The following is a 19251-nucleotide window of genomic DNA, read 5'->3' as shown; positions in this document are numbered from 1 at the left end:
TGGCCCTGTGATGACCAACAGCACTGTGCTGGCCCCAGCAACCTTACCTGGGATCCTGGGGGCCTCCCAGAGCTGCAGCAATGCCAGGAAGCCTGCCCAGCAGCCAGGATGTGGTTCCGCCTGGGCAGGCTCCAGTTTGGGGCAGTGCATGCTGCTGCCATGTGCACTGTCCTGCTTTTTTTCATGTGGTTTTTCCTGACCCTGGGATCTCACGGGGCCAACCCCTCCTCCCCCCCCCACTGCAAGGTAGCAGCACAGGGAACACCTGTATGTGAGGTGCCACAAATGGGTCTGTGGTGCCACATACTGGACGCAGCCCCAGAGTTTACTGAGTCCTGAAAACATGAGATGAGACAGCGAGAGACTGACATGTCTTGTATTGATGTTGTTTGAGAAGGCATGGCACAGCTTTAGCATCACTTCCATGAGCTTTTCTGTGTCCTTGTTGATGAATGGGGCTAGTATGGGAACTAAAGCAACATATGTAGTTAATTGGGTAATAAAGTAGATTGTATTACACAAGACATTGAATAACCAACAACCTTTTTTTTTTATTAAAGAAATCTTTCATTCTGGGAAGGTCATTGTGACTTGATCAATGGGACAGGTGAGCCTATATGTCTTTCACATGTTAAAAATGCCAGTGATTTTTCTGATACTGGTGTGATACCAAGTTGAAATGAAATACCTTAAACTTTTTTTTGTATTCTGCACATAAAGAATTCCCCTCTTACCAAAGCAGATGCAGAAAGACTCCAACACACTTTTCCTATTATCTGCATAGTACAATAGAATAGTGATTTATTTCTTTGTGTGCAGCTTCTGTATATGATGTGTCCCAAAATCCTGCCCAGACCTAAATTATATGCTTACCAAGTGTTTGATATGGGAAGATAAGGAGCTCCAGAAACAGTGGAAAAGGCTCTCACTTGGAACAGTAAAAAATACATTTGGAGGCAAGAGCTTGACGGGAGGAAGCCAATGGAGATCTTTAAAATCCATTTTGAATTGATTCTGAGTAAAGCCAATGGACTGGTGCAAGGGTCAGGTTAATTTTCTTACTGCTTTTCACACTGGAGAAATCCAGTGAGCCTGAGATTGCAGAAGCCATGGTGAAGGCTGGTACAAGAATAGTAGTGTTATAGACATGGGAGGTAGAGACAAATGGGGTCTGAGGGGATGGGCATACAAACATTTTGCCATGAAGTAACATGCACTATTGTCTCAGAAGTGATTGTGCCGATGCTCTTGTTTCATTATAAATGGAAAGTAGCTTTTCCCTCTGTTAAAATGGGCTAAGTGTCCATGCATGCATCTCTGCAGAAGAGCACACACCAGAGCAGTTACTATGGAATATCTGACGCACTAAATTCACAGCATAGCTTACTTTATGGCAACATGTTTGTGTATCTATAACCTTAGTCACGGGTATTGAGGGAGAAGACAGGAGTACATATACGGATGAGAAACACTTCTTTCTTTGAGGTGTCTGGGTGGAGGAAGTTGAAATGAAGCTACAGATATACCTGGTCAAAATAAGCAGTGAAGATGAACATGGCAATATCAAAATATATGTACAGCTCTGTGTTATGTTGGTAGATTAAAATAGATAAAAAGGAGAGCAAAAGCAAGATGACTAAAAGGGAGAACAGAGATAGGAAAGAACAGAGGGCCAAGAAATGAACCCTGTGGGACTCCATCCTAGCAACAACTCCAGAGGACACAACAAACTTTAAACAGTTCATTTTATGTGATGTGAACTAACTATCCTCTTCCCAAAAGGCCTCAAGCCTGAGGATGTGAAAAACAAACAGGTTTTTTTGTACTGTAATGTGCTAGCTCCCATAGACGGTTCTCCTTACAATACAGTGAAGACATTAGCTGATTCTGTTGTGAAAGTCCCCGAGTCTGAGCATCCCATGAAGGTGGAGTCTTGAAGGATAGATTCTTCCATATGCTCCAACCTAGTGCTTCTTTACCCCAGGCAAAGCAGCCCCTCATGTCCTGGGATTTTTTTAAAATTTATTTTGAATCCTTTATCTCATTCTCTGCCATCTTATTTTTCACTTTTTTCCTTTTCTTAAGGAAACTAGAATGACAAGCCTGTAGGCTATAGACATTCTCTGGCAACTGGCATTTGTGCCAGGGTACAAGGTACTAATCTGAGTGAGTAAACCAAGAACATTTTGTGAATAACACGTTTCTTACAACACGAACGTTCATAGGAGTTGCTGAGCAGGGAATACGAGTCTAGAGAGTTAACAGTACACAAACATCCTGTCAAGATGTGAGAATTTGTTCTTATCCTATGGACTTCCAGGCCTTCCTTTTCCTGATAAAAATAAGTGGTTAGATAGCAAGTAAATACTAGTCATGTCTGCATGTACCCCGACTGTGCATTTGGTAGTGTGCAGTCATTTAGTACTTGCTAAAACATATGCTAAGGCAAGTACTAAATAACTGAGTAACACCCCCAGTAAAGTGCAGTCCCAGCAAGCACATGGTTATTTTTAGACTCTACATTGTGGTAGCGATCAGCTATGGCAATGTAACTTGTTGCTATGGCGATGTAGTACCAGTATCACAGTTTGTTCCCGTGATGCTACGTCACCGTAGTGATGAGCTACGTCACCATAACTCCTCACTAGGGCAGTGTACCATCTCGTGTAGATATGCCCACTATTGGCAATATTTTCACACAGGATTGGAAAGTGAGTCAGCAGTTGGAAGCTAATTTTCCAGATTTTGAAGATTTAGGAATAGCACATCTCTGTGGTTTTATCTGAGGAAAATAACCCTGCCGAGGGCAAGTGATAATCTGGAAGTAATTCACCATACTTTTTTTCAGCTAGCCTGAGGATGCATTGATATCACAGAAGCTTTCAGATACGTTGGCTACAGTATAAGAAACAAACTGTTATAGGATCCAAAGAACCAGTTAGAGTTGATTATAACATGGTGTTGCTCAAGAGCAATCTTCAGTGCAATTGTGGTAGGGACATTAAGTGAATAAGAGCAAAGGAAAAATCCTAAAGGTAGGATTTGTATAAGCACTAAGCACTCAACTCTTTAGTTCAATTTAAACATTTCTGAAAATCAGATGTGAAGCCTTTGGACTGCATAAACCCTGGAGCTGCCTAGAACAATCATTCTTGAGCGTGCCCAGCCTACCTGCTCATGATCTTTTGTGCCAAGTCTTTCCTCTTTTGTGCCAAGAAGGCATGGAAGAGTGCTGCATTGCTAGCAAGCTTCTATAATAAAAGTTAAATTGTTTTCAAATTCCATTCTTACTTTGCTTCATTGACAGATGGATCATCATTTCCTCCCTTTGTTAAGAAAGATTCAATACTGCGTTTCTTTTCCTCTGATATTTGCAGGTAAGTAAAACTCTAGTGGATATCTCTGCTTCACAAGAGTTTTTTAAGTACGTTCTTCAAAAACTCATGTAAGACTTTTGCTGAAATTTTTTTTGCTAGATGCCAGGTCACTGAAATCAGTATACAAACTTTCAACCTTAAAGTAAATACTAAATCTTTTGCGTTCCTCATTTCCTAATTAGACCATGATTCTTCCACCTTTATTAGTCTTAAAAAGCAAGTTGTTGTAATTTATTTCTCTGGTCCTGTACACTCATGTAAATCAAGAGAAACTCATTTGGAGTTCAGGGTGCCTATAGACATGCATGGAGGCTGCTCTGATATGTTATAATTATAGCACATTGGAGTAGACTCAATTAATCGAGTCTGCTGGAGTGTGCTAATTAGCATGTCTCCAGCAGCCTCCGCGTCTCATATATCAGCATCCCTGTGCTTCAAAATGGCAGTAGGGGCACTTTAACTAAAGCTCATCAAATGAGCTTTAGTTAAAGTGCCCTAGTTGCCACTTTGAAGCACAGGGACACTGATGCACGACACATGGCTGGTGCTTTAGTTAGAGCAGCTTTTGGAGCCACTGTAAGTAAAGCACCTATCCTCCCACCTTTAGAGCATTTGTAAAAACACCCTCTGATGTGTTTCACTGATACAAAGCTGGTCTTGTTGAAAGAGCTAAAGGAAATGCAGGATGTGAGAGTTCAAAAGGATTGTATATTAGTAGTACCTAACACAAATTTGAACCTTAAATTATAAGGTTGGATGAGTTAGTTAAGCACTAACTTTAGTATTTATGTGAAAGTAAATGTTGCATGGACTTTGTGCATATAATATGCACAGAACTGAATTTTAGCCTTCACTGATAAATACATAACTGCTTTGTCACAAGGCATTTTTTATAACTTACCAAATAAAAAAAAAATCTTCACGGCCTATCTTCTTTCAGTCTGTTCCTTCTGCTTTTGCTATAAAGATGTCCTTGAATGCCCCAGAGGGGTTGTTTAAAGCACTGCTTAAATAAATTTGAGCATACAGAAATTTAATTACTTTGGAAAATTTATTTCCAGAGTCAGCTTGTATGGTCAGTGCCAGCAAGCAGCTGTTTTGTATTTAGGTTAAAAGTAAGTAATTTATTTGAAAAGTATTTTAAAAAAAGAGAATAATGTTTTTCAATTGAAATAAAGCTCATGTAATGGACCAGTTTGGATCCCAGAAGTGAAGTCTACTCCACTGATCACAGCAAAGGACATTTCTTTTAGATAACTCAAGAGACTAGTTCTTTTTGCTTATTTAATTCTCAGATTAACTAAAGAATGAAGGTGTCCTTAAGTCCTGATCTAAGTGGAAAGCAATTTAGATTACTCTGTAGGAAAGACCATCATGCAAGACATCTTTTTCTAGGACTGGAGACATTAGATTGTTTTCTTTGTTATCTGATTTGTTAAACACTATGTTAGTTTGTTAACTTTGACTCTTTAGCTTGTAAAAAAAATGATTGATGTGGTTTAACAATCACAATAGCCAAGGACATAACCTCAGATACCATATTTCCCTAAGCCCATGTCTGCTCATAACTGGTAGCACATGACTGGGGGTAGATCACATTACACATGCCCTGTTTTTATACTCTTCCTATAAAGCAATCATCACTTGTCCTCATTGGAATCAGGATAGTAGGTTAGATGAACCTTTGGTGTGACTCAGTATGGCAGTTCTTACGGTATCCAGTCTTACCAAAAAAATTAAAAAACCCACTACGCATGTGATTGACTGGTAAAACTTCTCCCATGTTGTGTCAGACTGAAGTAGTAGTACTGAAAAACTTGAAATGTTCCACCATGGCAATAATTATAGATGCAGGCTACAGAATACATTTTTCATACACTTATACAAGTGTATTTTTGCGTGTGCATTTTATTTATTTATTTGATCCCCTCTGCTCATCTTACTTTCATGAAAATATAAAGCATTCTTGCTCCTTGTTTGTAGATGTCTGTAATTGTTAAGGTATTCTAAGGGAGTCTGGAGTCACTGATACAACTCTTGGGAGTTACCTTATCATTTTAAAGGAAAGACAGGCAGGGAATTCCTATAATGTTTTAGACATGTTAGCTATCAAAACAGGAAGCATATGAAACACATTTTTTTCTTTTACATTTAGGTCCATCTATGGCATCTTCACGAGTGACCAGGTTGTGAAGGGGATCCCCCTCTACCGTTTTAGTGTTCCTAGTGCAGCATTTGCATCTCCCCTTATAAATCCAGATAATATGTGCTTCTGCACTGATCCTGTTGTATCAAAAAACTGTACATCTGCGGGAGCCCTAGACATTAGCTCCTGCAAAGCAGGTATAGTAGGATGGTATTAATCCAAACACGTCATATGAACCAGTAGAAAGAAAAGTCTTGTAGTAAAGTTACTTCTCTGGGGTAAAAGCAATGTGTGTTTAACCCTGGTCTGTATCACAGATTTCTTACGTGAATTTGGACACTTCACTTACTATTTTTGTTACTTCTACCCTCAAAAGGTGGTAATACTTCTCCTCCTTGCTTGGATTTTGTAGGAAAAATAAATAAATAGATAACTTATATATACATTATAGGTATATAATTTTATTTATTATATATATATAATATTCATTATCTAATATTATAAAAGCCTAAGTCTGTCTGTTTGTCTGTAACATTTTATTTGTGCTCTGACAGGGTGCTTTAAGCATGTGGGAGCGCCACAATGATTCTGAAGCTGAGGCAGAACAGCAGCAGCATGGGGCATTAAGTGGTGGCACTCCATCCCAGCCCCCTCCCGTCATTCTTGATGGGAAATTGGCTAGTATTTATTTATATTTTTTCTACATAATCCCAGAAGGGAGGAGAAGTATCATATACAATATATAATGTGTGTGTGTGTGTGTGTGTGTGCCTGTGCGTTATACACACACTGAGGATCAGGCACATACTATGATGATGGGGCTAGGTTTGATTATGGCACAAATTCAAAAAGTACAGGTCAAGATGGGGCAATTCATTAGTCAGTAGATAGAGATGGACGTTTCAGTGCCATTTCCATATTCAGTCCTTTGGGCTAGGGACAGACTCAAAAAGCCTGAATTGATTTAATCTTTGCAGGTTAGTCTAACCTGCCTAGGCTGAATCAGTTTGTAGTCATACAGACACCCCCTCTAGATTGAAAAAATGCAGGCAAATGCCTGCAGTGGCTCAGGCTAGAAGCTGGGGGCGGTGGGAGGGAAGGGGGAAGGGTTGCTAAAGCAGCCCTCCCTTCCCTTTCTCAGTGCTGAGCTGTATTGCGGGGGGGAGGGGTTGTGGGCAGGTCCTGGCAGGATGCTCTGATTAGGAAGGGCTTTACTCCTCACCACCTAAGCAGCCCAGCAGGCAGTTGTTAACACTGTGATTATCACCCTTAACTCACTGTTTATCAGCTCATTTAGAAAACAACAGCCCCTCTCCATTGGTTCAAGCTCTTTTAAAAAAGGTTTTCCAAGGAAGGAGCACAGGAACATTACCAGTTACCTGCTGACTCTGCCTTAGTCCCATCTCCCACAGCACGGATATAGCTAGCCTGCTAGCTAATGCTGAGAGGTGTCTGTGTGAGGCAGAGGGGAGGGGGGAATGCCTGTTTAGCAGGGAGTGGTGAGAGGAGGGGGCAGCTGGGGGAAGCTAGGCAGATGCCTGCAGTCTCTGCCAGATCTTCAGCCAGGGAGCAGAGGGGAGGGCCAGCCTTGCTGTGGAGCAGAGCGCCCCACCCAGCCTAGAGAGCATGCGAGGATGCTGGGGGATCTGGTTTAACTTAAACCAGCAAGAGGTCTGGGACAGACATTGCATAAACAGATTTGACCCAAATCAATTAAGTCTGATATAACAGTCAGCGGGGGTTATCTCAAACCAGTTTCAGACATTTTCAAACTGGTTTGTGTGAATATCTGTTCTGTTACAGGTTTAAACTAGCTTCTGATCACTTAAACCGGTTTATGTGTAAAGTCTGTCCCTAGCCTTGGAGGAAAAATAAAAAAGATCAGCAACCCCTGCCAAAAATCACAGTCTCTGATATTTCACATATGCAGTGTGGTAACTTTGTGCATGACGAGAGGGTGAAGCACTCAGCTAGTTTAATTAAACATAGATCTGCTAGAATCCAGCTGAAATTGTAGTCCATATTCTGAACTCATGGAAAGTCTGTGTGCACTCTAATGGGATTGTAGATTCTCCAGGGCCTCTCTTTGCTTCGGGCTTAGTACTTTTTTATAATGAATGTACATTTTTGGCATGGTTGTTACAAACATATGGTTACATAAAAATGCCCTCAGATGATGGACTAAAAGAGAAAGCAGATTAATCTTGATGTTCTAAATATGCTTGTCTCTCTCTCTTTTTTTTAATAGGGAGGCCAGTATATATTACCCTTCCCCATTTTCTCTTTGCCAGTAAAGATATACAAGAAGCTGTTGAAGGACTGAGCCCAAACAAGGATGAACATGAAACATTTTTAGATGTAGAGCCTGTAAGCTAAAGTTACTTTAATACTTGCTATTTCATAACCATTCACAATATCACTTTGCCCTATAGTTACAGCACTGGTTCTTTAGGCACAGGGATGACCAGAGGAGTCCATATTTTTTGATTGGGCTTGCATAATGCTGTCACAAATTAGATATATTTTTGAACTGTGGGTGATCTGTATTCAAGATGCATGTAGCATAATGCATAATATGACTACTAACAACACCTTTAGTTTTGACGTATCAACCAATTCATAAAAAAATAGTTTTACACAGCCTCATCAATCAGGTTTTGTTTTAACAAATCTACGCATAGATTCTATTTTATGTGAAGTATTTGGCTGGGGGGGGGTTATAAAAGAATGGTTTAAGATGGTTTAGGAATACTTTCACTTTTAACAAAATGCCTGTACTGTAAATTCTTTAGTTGTCGTCTATATCTTTACATTGTCTTAGGAAATGATTTTTTTCCCCACAAAATTTCATTGATTTTGTCAAGTCATGTCACAGAGATATATTGATCAGGACTGCACCTGCAGTAGTCCTTCCCATACACACCCTGCCCACCTCTCCCTGGAGGCTCTGGCAGCCGGCAGCACACAGGAGCAGCAGCTGCAGTTTACTGCTGCTGAGGGGAAATGTCACCTCATTTTTTTTGCTACTGATGCCTATGTCAAGTGGGCATAAAAGCCCTCCTGATTTTGGCAGGAAAACAATGTGGTGACACCACCTCCCAGCAGCACTGAACTCCATTGCTGCCCTAGAGAGCTACATTTCCCATTGTCGTGCACACACTGTACTGGTACACCAGCTTGCTGCTAGGCCTAGAGCTGGAAAATGCATTAAAAGGCAGAACAGTGGATGGGAAGGTGAGGTACTCCCCCACACCATTCGAGCACTTCTCCCCAGTTTAGGAAACGCCTAGGGCTCATGCCCTGCTCATTCATCCATCCTAATGCTACTGCTTTATTAACCAAAATCAACGTGAAATCTCAAGCAGACTTTCATATAGGAAGTACAATGGCCATTTTTCTATACATGTAGGCTGTATAATGGCCAAGATGGCATCTATAGGTCCCTATAGTTTAATGCCTTGACTTTGGAGACCTTCACATTCCCAACCAGGACTAACTCCCCATAGAAATAAATTATGTTGAAGCCAATAGTGCTACTCTATTTTCTACCAGTCAGCAATCACATACAACTGTTGTTTACCTGAAACCTTCAAGGACATTTTTCTTGAAGTTATCTCCTACAAGAACTTGTCTGTTTCTGCTCTGTGCTTCCCATGTATTAAATTCTGTTGTAATGTAGTTTTCATATAAATGCAGCCGCTGCTGAATTACGATGAAGAAGTAAATACAGATCTGTTTGATCTTCCTGTCATGTTAATGACTGAAAACATGTAACTTTCTGGTCTGATTCTAAAACAGATTTGACTAATAGATATTTCGCAATGCTATTATTACAGATAACTCCCAACATAAACATAGTTATTCATAAACATATATCTTTCCCTTTACTTTGTTCAAGTTTCCCTTTACTTCGGTTCCAATCCAGCAATGTCCACATTTAATTTTAAGCGTATACATAGTTATCATTGAATGATTTCAGCTAGACTATTCATATTTTAAAATACATTTCTACATGTTTTAATAGATTGGAGAAAGGATGAATAGAAGTTCTATTCTAAAAATACAAGGGTTAAAGTGGAAAAAAACCTGAACATATGAAACAGAAGAGCAGATTAATCTGTTTACATGCATCTACATGTGTGCTTTACTGTTTACTAACTAGCTCTGCAGTAAAGAGTCAGTCTACACATACATCAGTATTAAGGCACAGTAAATTAATTAACTCTGGCATAGGGGAGTACTTTTGGGACCAGTACTATCCTATGGCAGAATAATTTACACTGCTGAAAAGCATGCGTAGACAGGGACAGGGCCTGGCTGTGGCACAAGGGTGCTAAAGTGCAGGGGCTGCCTGCTGCCTAGCCCTGCACTTTTGCACCCTTGTGCCCCAGCCAATTGTTCCACTGCCTGACATTGCCACCCAGAGCCTGGGGCTGCTCTTCCCTGGCTCAAAATGCTGCAGTCCTGGTCACACATGTAAACCCTGCACCTGGCAGTAGCTGACTGTGGTGCAAAGTGGAGTTATTGCTCCAGTTTGATATCACATGTAGACGTACCCTGTATCTACAAAATTAGTCTTGGTCTCAGCCACTATTCTAAGCTTCAGATCTCTTCAAAAACTGACTCCAGAATTGATATAAAGTAAAAGCTTGTGAAACCCTGTGGGAAAATCTAAGATTTCAATATCTCATCTGGTCTTTAATCAGGATGAAAAACTGATTTTACTGAAGTAAATATGAAATAGTTGAACCTATTTCACATTCTTACGTGCTTCTGTGACATTGAATAATAGGCTGAAATTCTATAATTTTGTATTATGGCTTCATGTTTGGTGTCCTGTCACCATCCTTACTTATATATTTTGCATTAAAGAGTCATCAGACTAACGAGAATAATAACTAAAGGTCCTGAATCCAGGACTTCCCATCACAAGCAGAGGTTGGTTTCATCAGGCTGTGGTCATACTCCCTCTTGCTTGATTCCTTTCTTGTCTTTTTTCACAAGAAACTCTGCCTCTGATCATGCTGCACCTATTTCATGTAAATGCTTCTAGTGGTCAGTGACACCAACACTAAATTCACATTGGCTATTTTTCTTTCTGGTTTTAGACAACTGGCTTTACATTACATTTTGCCAAAAGGCTGCAAGTAAACTTAATGGTGAAACCTGCACCAAAAATTCAGTAAGTGCTTTTCCTTTCTTTAGTTTCTAAAATTCAGATACAGTATTTTGTTATATTTCCTTCTAGCAAGGGTGACAGTCTCCAAAAAAAAATCTTAAGAGTGGTTGAAATCAAGAATTTGTTTGAGGCTCCTATCAACAGACTGCACATGGGATGTAGACCTCAGATAATTATAAATGCAAAATGTGTCAACATGTCTCCAGCACCACAACAATCAACGCCCCTCACAAAACCATTAGAATCCATGCATCCTACACATGTATATGTATATGCATGCACACGTGTATATGTTTGTACACATGCACACATATACATTTCTATGCATGTGCATCTGTACATGTATTAAGACACACACACACACATATCAACTGTATTCCTTCACATACCACATGCTCCTAAACAGGACAGGCACTTTGCTTTGGAAAAGCAGAATGAAGAAGAAAAGGTTTATCCAAGACTTAGGGCTGAATGCTGACTGCATGGAGATTTTCAGCATCAGTCACCCTCCTCTTGCTGCTTAGCCAACAGCTATTGCCAATTTGACAGTGGTTGTGGTTTAAAGCTTTAGCTACCGAGCTGCAAGGAGAGTGTGAGTGATGCTGAGAAGCGGACTCTACCCCTCCTACATGCAGCCGGGAGTCCAGTATGGAGACAGCCTTCCAGCAACTATTCCAGCATCCTCATGGCCCCATTCTGATGTAGAAATCAGCTTTCTCATTTAAAATATTCACCCCAGTTTTGGGTAGCTAATTTTTGGGGGAAAGGTGAACGTAGTATGTGAGTAAATACAATCTTGTTCCCGTGTTATGTAATTGGTAGATTTCCAAAATCAGGACTTTTTCAAATGGGGGAAAAAATGTATGTGCATCCACTGTATACACATCCATTATTTATGGTTGCACCTACAAACCTCAGGCATGTATCAGGTCCCCAAAACAGGGATCAAAACCTTTTTGAGTTTGGCTCTGTACACACCCCTAAAAAACCAGTCAGAGAACCCTACTCCATTCTGAAAGAGTATAGGAGGCAGGAGATGGATACATAGAAAACAAATGTATATAGGGAACAAAAAGTAGAAGGGAAAAATCGAGTTCAGGTAGATGAGTAGATGGTGTGGGGGGCAGGGGTAGAGAGAAAGAGATGGGGAAAGAGCTATTTATTTTCTCAGAAAGTGAGTACTAGACACGGAGGGATATGTAATATGTACAATGGCTGTAGTTACCTGTATGCCTTTCTACAATTTGAACTTACTGAAGCTTTTCTATGCAAGTGTGTAAAAATTATACTTTCTGACATTTTCAGAAATGTGGAAGGTTAGAGGGGGTTAGAAATTGCCAAATCAAAACCGTGATGATGCAAACTCTAAATAATATGTTTAATTACAGAACTCTTTCCAAAATTAAAGAGCCCTACATCTTTCCTCTTCTTTGGCTGAATGAGGTCAGTATATTTTCTGTCTATTTATCACTTGATTTTATCTTTCATTGAAACAGTTTGAATTTACCAAAAAATGTTTATAGCAGAACAAGGAGCAATGGTCTCAAGTTGCAGCAAGGGAAGTTTAGGTTAGATATTAGGAAAAAGTTTCTCACTGGGAGGCTAGTAAAACACTGGAACAGGTGACCCAGAGAGGTAGTGGACTCTCCATCCTTGGAAATTTTAAAGACCCAGCTAGACAAAGCTTTGGCTGGGCTGGTCCTGCCTTGAGTAGGGGGTTGGATTATATGACTACCTGAGGTCCCTTCCAACCCCAATTTTCTATGGTTCTATAGCATTGTCAGCCTCGATTACCTAAATTTAAGTACTTGAAACAAGGTGCTCATTATTTTTAAAGCTACCTCCATAATAAAGACACTGAGAGACGAAAGTCTTGGAAGCAGGGACCATAACCCCAGGCGTCTCCCCTTCTAACCGAGTGCTCTACTCAGTGGGCTACTGTGTCATGCTCCTCTTTGCCCTATGAGTCTTTTATGCCTTTCTGCACAGTGGTGCAGCTTCAACTGAAGTTGTGGAGATTGTAGGCAACCCAGCCTATTCTATGCCCTGATGGTTAGGGCACTCTAAAAGTTTTATACCTCCTCAGGCTGAGGAAGGTCTTAAAGCCCAGGTCTCCCATTTCCTGGCATGTGCTTTAGTTATTAAACTTTTGTGAAAAGGGTGGGTGACATTACTACCTATTCTTTTTCCAAGTGACTGTGACCTGTGACTGTAACCACTGTCATGTGGCTTGTGCTAGCCGCGCTGGTGTGAATTAGGCATATCCCAAAGGCTGAACTGATCCAGTGCGGAGGAGGGCAAGATTTAGCTTGTATTGGTTTCTTCTGAGTATGTTCAGAGGTTTAAGTCTAGGTGACCTGGGGATCTTTTCAGGCCAAAATAGAAATGCTAAATGAATTTGGGTGCCTAAATAGGACTTGCAGTGGCTGGTTTATAATTGTTGTTAATCAGTTTTTAAGATTTCGGGGTCCGATTTATTCCTAAATCCCATTTAGACTTCTTATTTGCCAGTTGGGATCTGGTCCTTAAATCCTGATACAAGCTAAAATCATTATAGAACTGATCGCATATGAATATGCATCTAGTGAGAAAGGTACTATACGATTTGTTCATAAATGATGTTGCTCTTGCATTGTTTCAGACAGCTATTATTGGTGATGACAAAGCGGAAATGTTCAGATCAAAAGTGACCTCTCGAATCAACATGCTCAACATGCTGCAGATAGCATTAATCATTGTTGGTTCTGTGATGTTCCTGGCATTCATGATCTCATATTTTGTATGCAGATCAAAGGAATTCAAATAAGTAAGTAGATATTGACCTCAATGGGAACTTTCCTTCACTAAAGACTTCAGGGTCTGGGCCCTAGAATTCTTTAGTGGATATTATGTATTCAGTGTTCCTTGAATTCTGAATTCTAATTCAGCCAGATATTTATCAGTCAGTTTTACTTTAAGGGTTTCCCTTGAAACAGTTGCAACATTTTTCAGCTCAAGTTTGCGAATTCAATTCATATCACTAATCAGGCAGGATGTTATCAATGCTTTTAGTTTCATGCAAGATTAGACCATGGGACTTGGAAGACTTGAAAAGCAGTGCTTTATTTTCAAGCAGTTGAAAGGGTCACACTCATGGGACTCTTCAGCCTGGAGAAGTGCAGGCTCAAGGGGGACCTGGTAGCTGCCTATAAGTATATAAGAGATATTCACTAGGATCTGGGGGAATGCCTGTTCACCAGAGCGCCCCATGGGATGACAAGGTCAAATGGTCACAACTCCTCCAAGACTGTTTCAGGCTGGACATAAAGAAGAACTTCTTTATTGTACAAGCCACAAAGGCCTGAAACAGACTACCTCCAGAGGTGGTGCAAGCAGCTACTCTGGACTCCTTTAAGAGACATCTGGACGTTTATCTTGCTGGGATCCTTTGACTTCCTGCCCCTGGGGTAGGGGGCTGAACTTGATAATCTTCTGAGGTCCCTTCCAGCCCTAACGCCTATAAAATCTATGAAATTTTTTAAATGGCTTTATGATCTGTTGTCCAGAGCTGTTCCACAGATCAGAACTGAAGTGGCCGTTATGGCTGTTCCACTCCCCTTCTTTGAGGTACAATGCCTTTTGAAACCCTGGAGATGCAGATCAATAGGTTGTCTTAGCAGCATTTCCCAGCCTGACCTACTGAACTTCCTGTGTACTATGACTTAGGCATCTTGCTCTAACAAGAACTTTGAATATTCTAATTTTTTCTTGTTCACCATTTCACAGTTGAACTGCATTAGTTTTACTGGGTCATGGCATTATATAACAGAGGATAGGACTAAATAATAGTCCAATAAGGTACAAATGGGGTATAGCACAGTAAATAAAGTAGTTGTAGCAAATGCATGTAGACACAGTAAAACATTGACAAACAGCAAAACAGATGTGTTTTTTGAATGAATTGCAAGAAATGAGGAGCTAAATAGTATCAACTTCAATATAATGCTATAAAACTGTGTAATCGAGGTTAGTAGCATTTTACAGAAAAAAACAACATAGACAATAGGGCTGTGCAAAATGGCACCATTCTGTTTTGCCTTGTGTTTCAACAGTTCGACAGAACAGTGTTTTGTCTCAAATTTCATTTTGAGTCGAAACAGCTGTTCAATTCCGCCAAAACAAAAAGGCTGTTTTGACACTGTTTTGAGTTTTGCTGGAGATGAGAAGTCAGACCAGCTGGTCTGACTTCCCATCCCCAGCACTACATCACACCGGGGGTGGAGGCAGCCCAGCTGGGCTGCTTCCTGAGGCCCTGCACTAGATCGCGCAGCTGGGCTGTCTCCTGCCCCAGCGCAATCTAGTACAGGGTATTGGGAAGCAGCCCAGCTGACTTGACTTCCTATCCCCAGCCTATGGTCAAAACATTTCAACTTTCAAAACATTTCAACCAGCCTCTCTTTATTTCGAGCCTCTTTCAATGGCCTTTGTTTCATTCTGATTTTTCTGTTTCGACCTTGAAATTGGTTAAAACTGTCAGAACGAAATGGCCAGTGACACTTCGCACAGCCCTAATAGATAATAATATATAATAAGAACAGATTGTCTGCCCTCTATAAGGCACTGTTGTTTTGTCTAAATTACTAAGTCATTCTTACTTAGTAAGAAGAACATATATACACAGTTTATTAACCATTATCTTTTTTCTTTACAGACAGCAAAGGTCTTCTGAGGTTGGCAATAGCTGTCATATTTCTGGCAGTTTATTTTGTCATTGAATCGTACTAATCTGATCCCATAATGTACTTTATACAAACAAAAACGTCATGGAATTAAACACACTTTTCTGTTCTGGGAAACAATAGCGATGCACAGGGAGTGCACGTGGGTCCATGTGTACCCCCTGAGTGTGCCAGTGCACCCCTTGTGAATAGGCACTGCTGGTGTCGGCAGCACCTGTGGGCGGTTGCCGCTGACCTTCTGCCCTCACTGCTGATGTCGGTGGTGTCCGCAGGTGGTCTGAGATCACTGCTGGCTGCTGCCGCAGCTGCGAACAGAGTCGGTGGGTAGTCACTGACTATTAGTCGGTGCTTGCCACCCCCCACCGCCAACAGTGCTGTGGCTGCCTACAAGAGCTCCACGCTTGCTGCTGCCATGCTCCTACTGCCACCTGTGCTGCTGCCGCCTGCAGAAGCTCACCGTGCCTCAGCTTCCGGGGGCACATGGTGTTCATGCTGGGAAGAAAATACAGGTTCCATCTTAAAAGCTAGAAACAGCTAATGTTTCCAAAGGTACATTTTTACCATGTCATCAAAGAGGCTCAAAGCCATACCCTGAAATTGCTACCTTTGTGTAAACCTCTGTTACATAATAGTAAAATAACATTTAAATTGGTTAAAAGCGAGATCCAATTTTGAGAGCAATCTACCTGCCACCATATATGCAGCTTGCTACTTTTCTTGTCTTGGGACTGCAAAATATAGGAATGAAAGCCATTTGCTGATGATCTAGTCTGAGCATGGGTTGAGGGTAATGACACCAAACTCATGTAGTGTACATGTAATTTTTTCTTTCCACTCTTTTAAGGAATGGAAGCTGCTGCAATAGAATTGCTACCTTCTTGTTTGAGATGTGAATTTTAATGAATGTAAAGTTTATTATGTAGAGTGTGTGTGTATATGTATGTCAATAAAAGACCTACTATAAGAGTCATTTTAAACAATGTATGTACAGAACACCTGTTCAAATACACACATATGTATGTTCATTTGCACACTAAGAGTGGCAGATCCATACCCAAAATTGCTTCCCTTCTAACCATCTCTTTCTGCCTCCTAATCCCTAACCTGCATCCACTGCACCCTCCTACTTGACCCCTTATACTTGCTGCTTTTTTCTGGTAGTTTCTCAGCCAACTGCCTTCCATCTTGCAAATTCACTTTCATCTCAACTTCTCATTTTCATCTCAGGCTATCCTTCTATCCTATTCTTCTCTCAGATGACATGATACACTTTACCATATCCATAGGCAGGATCAGTCTCTGGAGAAGTGAAAGCAGACCTGCTAACACCAACACTATCACTAGCAGTCATCCCTTCCTGATATAGAGGAATGCAAAGACAAAAAGGGGGGCCACAAACCTTTCTCTTACTGGCCATGTACTGTGACTGTGCAAGTGCAGCTAGCTCTTTAATAGGATGTATCATCCTGGTGGTTGATCCAATGAACATTGAAATCAGTGCTGTATTTTCATTGACTTCAGTGGAATTGGGACCCACAACTCACTCTGAAGTAAGAAAGTCAGTTCCTGTGAAGTATCTGTAACTCCCGTTCACTCACTGAATTTAGGGAGACCTGCATGAATTAATGCTTCTCAGGATTCGGTGTTTTCTCTCAAAAGGTGATTGCAAAGGAAATTAAATTTATGATTACATCAGCCAATATTCACAAAAACACAGCTTCATCTGGTGAACCCTTATCATAACATTCTGCAACAGATGTTAAACCAGGAAAATTTGCCTTCCTAAGAGAGGATAACATGAAAGATGAGAAGGGGAAAAAATGGTTGATGTGCTACTATATGTTCAGAACCTTCTGCACTAGGAAATATGCCATTCCCATCGAAGTCAGGGAGAACTGAAAGGTCAGATCCTTTCTAAATAAAAATACAATGTGCAGCCAAGGCTGATCCAAACATTACATTAGGATATGCAGATGTTCGACTTGCGGAGAAAAGCAAGCCTATTAGGTAAGAGAGCCTATCTGTATCTATCTTTTGAGATCTGATATCAGTCTCATTGCTGTACAGCCAGAAGAAAGCAAGACTGTTTATGAACTACTGAGAAAACACTGATTCTGTCATATATTTCAGTTGTAGGTTCCTGCTCAATGAGCAATAGCACCTGTGATGCATTGAACATGACTATTGTAACAAATAATTAGAGCTGGCGAAATTATTCATTTCTGATAGTGGACCAAATTCTGGTCTGAAATAATGGAGCCAGGCTGCTTAATCAAATGAGAAATCACTTAAGTGATTCTGGAACAATTTGTCTCTGTTTGTCTTTGCTAATCATTTGCATTCTTATTTCCACAAATCTATTCTCATGCACATGTTTGCCATGAATTTTTTTTTTAAGTAAATCACAGGCTACAAGTTGCTCACAAGCTGTTTGCAGTGGATCTCTTTTCCATGGATTTCACCTTGTGTAGTCATTTGGGCAAAATGATTGCAATCAGGCTGCCTCTGTCCACCCTTGAGTAATGAAACACTTGTGGAGCTCTCAAAGGCTCAGGATGGAGAAACAGGTGACAGAAGTGCCTTTAAGCTTCCTGGTACCGGATACAAATCCCAATTTTGGGGGTGTTGCTAAGTTAGTGGTTAGTTGTTAGACTGTTAGTTGCTAACAATCCCAAAGAGATATTCTGGCAGCCAAGGATTTCTGAGGCACAGAGGCATTCTGGCCACATGTCCTTTTTTCCTTGCCATGACTCCATACTATGTGAGGAGGGGGTTGTAGCCCAGAAGATCTTACACTGGTTCCATAACCCTCAAGGATCCATTTAAAATGGTTTGTGGTGGGGATCCCCACTGTGGTTAGGGCAACTTTATGCAGGGGAATTGGCTGCCATAAAGCTGCTACAGTTCAGAGCAAGATGAAAGACCAGGATGATGACATTTTTACACGCACTTTGTCTTAATTAGTGTAGGTATAAATGATTATACAAGGTTCAGGACAGTGCAACATTGGCCTTTTAATTACTCTCTGTTGATTCATCACTCATTGTGAAACAGATATTTGTTTCTGTTCCAGAATAGCCTGGTAGAGAGCTTAATGCAATATAAGGCAACCCTAACACGCCCCTAATTTGGGCTGACGGCTAGCCAACCAGCAGAAAAGGACATGGAGGCGTGAAAGTTGCTTCAAATTTGTAAGCTTCATTTGGCTCTTCTCCTTTTGAGCTGAAATCAGCACAGCTCTGCTGCTGTTCTACATCAAGACTGCACAATACCTAATTTTTCCATGCCAAAGGATAATGGTGAAATCTTAACTCAGCTGATGTTAAAACTGCTATTGCCTTACACAGGATTTCCCTTCAGTTTTTGCCTGACTGTCCATTGCCAACAGGTCAGATTTTCCTGTCTTAGGGATTATTGCAGCAATGGTCAAAAATTCAGACTATGATTGTGAAAACCTTATCCCTTATGCAATATAAGTAATTTTAGTCATGTGTAGAATCCCATTGGTCTCGATGCAGATTTGGACTATTAGGTGATATTCACCATCTAGTCTGCACTTGGTTAATGCGTTAACATATTTAAAACATTGTTTACAGTGATTGTGTATTAATATAGTGAAAATAATAGGATAACCCTAATTGATTTACAAGTATTGTATTTAAGATTTACAAGTAAGATCTCCATTCTTCCTTGTTAAGCCATTGTACTGAACAAGCATTTATAACAAATGTTTCTGAGCTTTATAAAATAATATACTTTAAAAATGTTATAGACACCTACTTTCAGAACCGTATGTGTTTGAGGATTAATAAAGCTTTTCATGTTGGGTAA

The 19251-nt window shown here is 40.5% G+C and overlaps 1 protein-coding gene across 11 annotated transcripts in view; it reads left to right on the top strand.

Annotated features, from left to right (window-relative positions):
- CD36 (CD36 molecule (CD36 blood group)) overlaps nt 1-19251 on the top strand; it is a 93392-nt gene extending 74141 nt beyond the window's left edge. For all 11 annotated transcript variants that reach the window (XM_090041906.1, XM_090041904.1, XM_090041899.1 and 8 more), the window contains exons 7-14: nt 561-607; nt 3308-3377; nt 5533-5720; nt 7772-7890; nt 10632-10705; nt 12091-12145; nt 13344-13508; nt 15393-19251. In XM_090041906.1, coding sequence (XP_089898032.1) covers nt 561-607; nt 3308-3377; nt 5533-5720; nt 7772-7890; nt 10632-10705; nt 12091-12145; nt 13344-13508 — 718 coding nt within the window. In that variant the 3' untranslated portion in view covers nt 15393-19251. The remainder of the gene's footprint in view (nt 1-560; nt 608-3307; nt 3378-5532; nt 5721-7771; nt 7891-10631; nt 10706-12090; nt 12146-13343; nt 13509-15392) is intronic.

Source organism: Crocodylus siamensis, chromosome 4 (genome assembly GCF_052110815.1).
Source record: "Crocodylus siamensis isolate JL-2025a chromosome 4, ASM5211081v1, whole genome shotgun sequence".
Classification (NCBI taxonomy): Eukaryota; Metazoa; Chordata; order Crocodylia; family Crocodylidae; genus Crocodylus; species Crocodylus siamensis.
The sequence above is the reverse complement of the archived record's forward strand: the minus strand, read 5'-3'. Positions and strand labels throughout refer to the sequence as shown.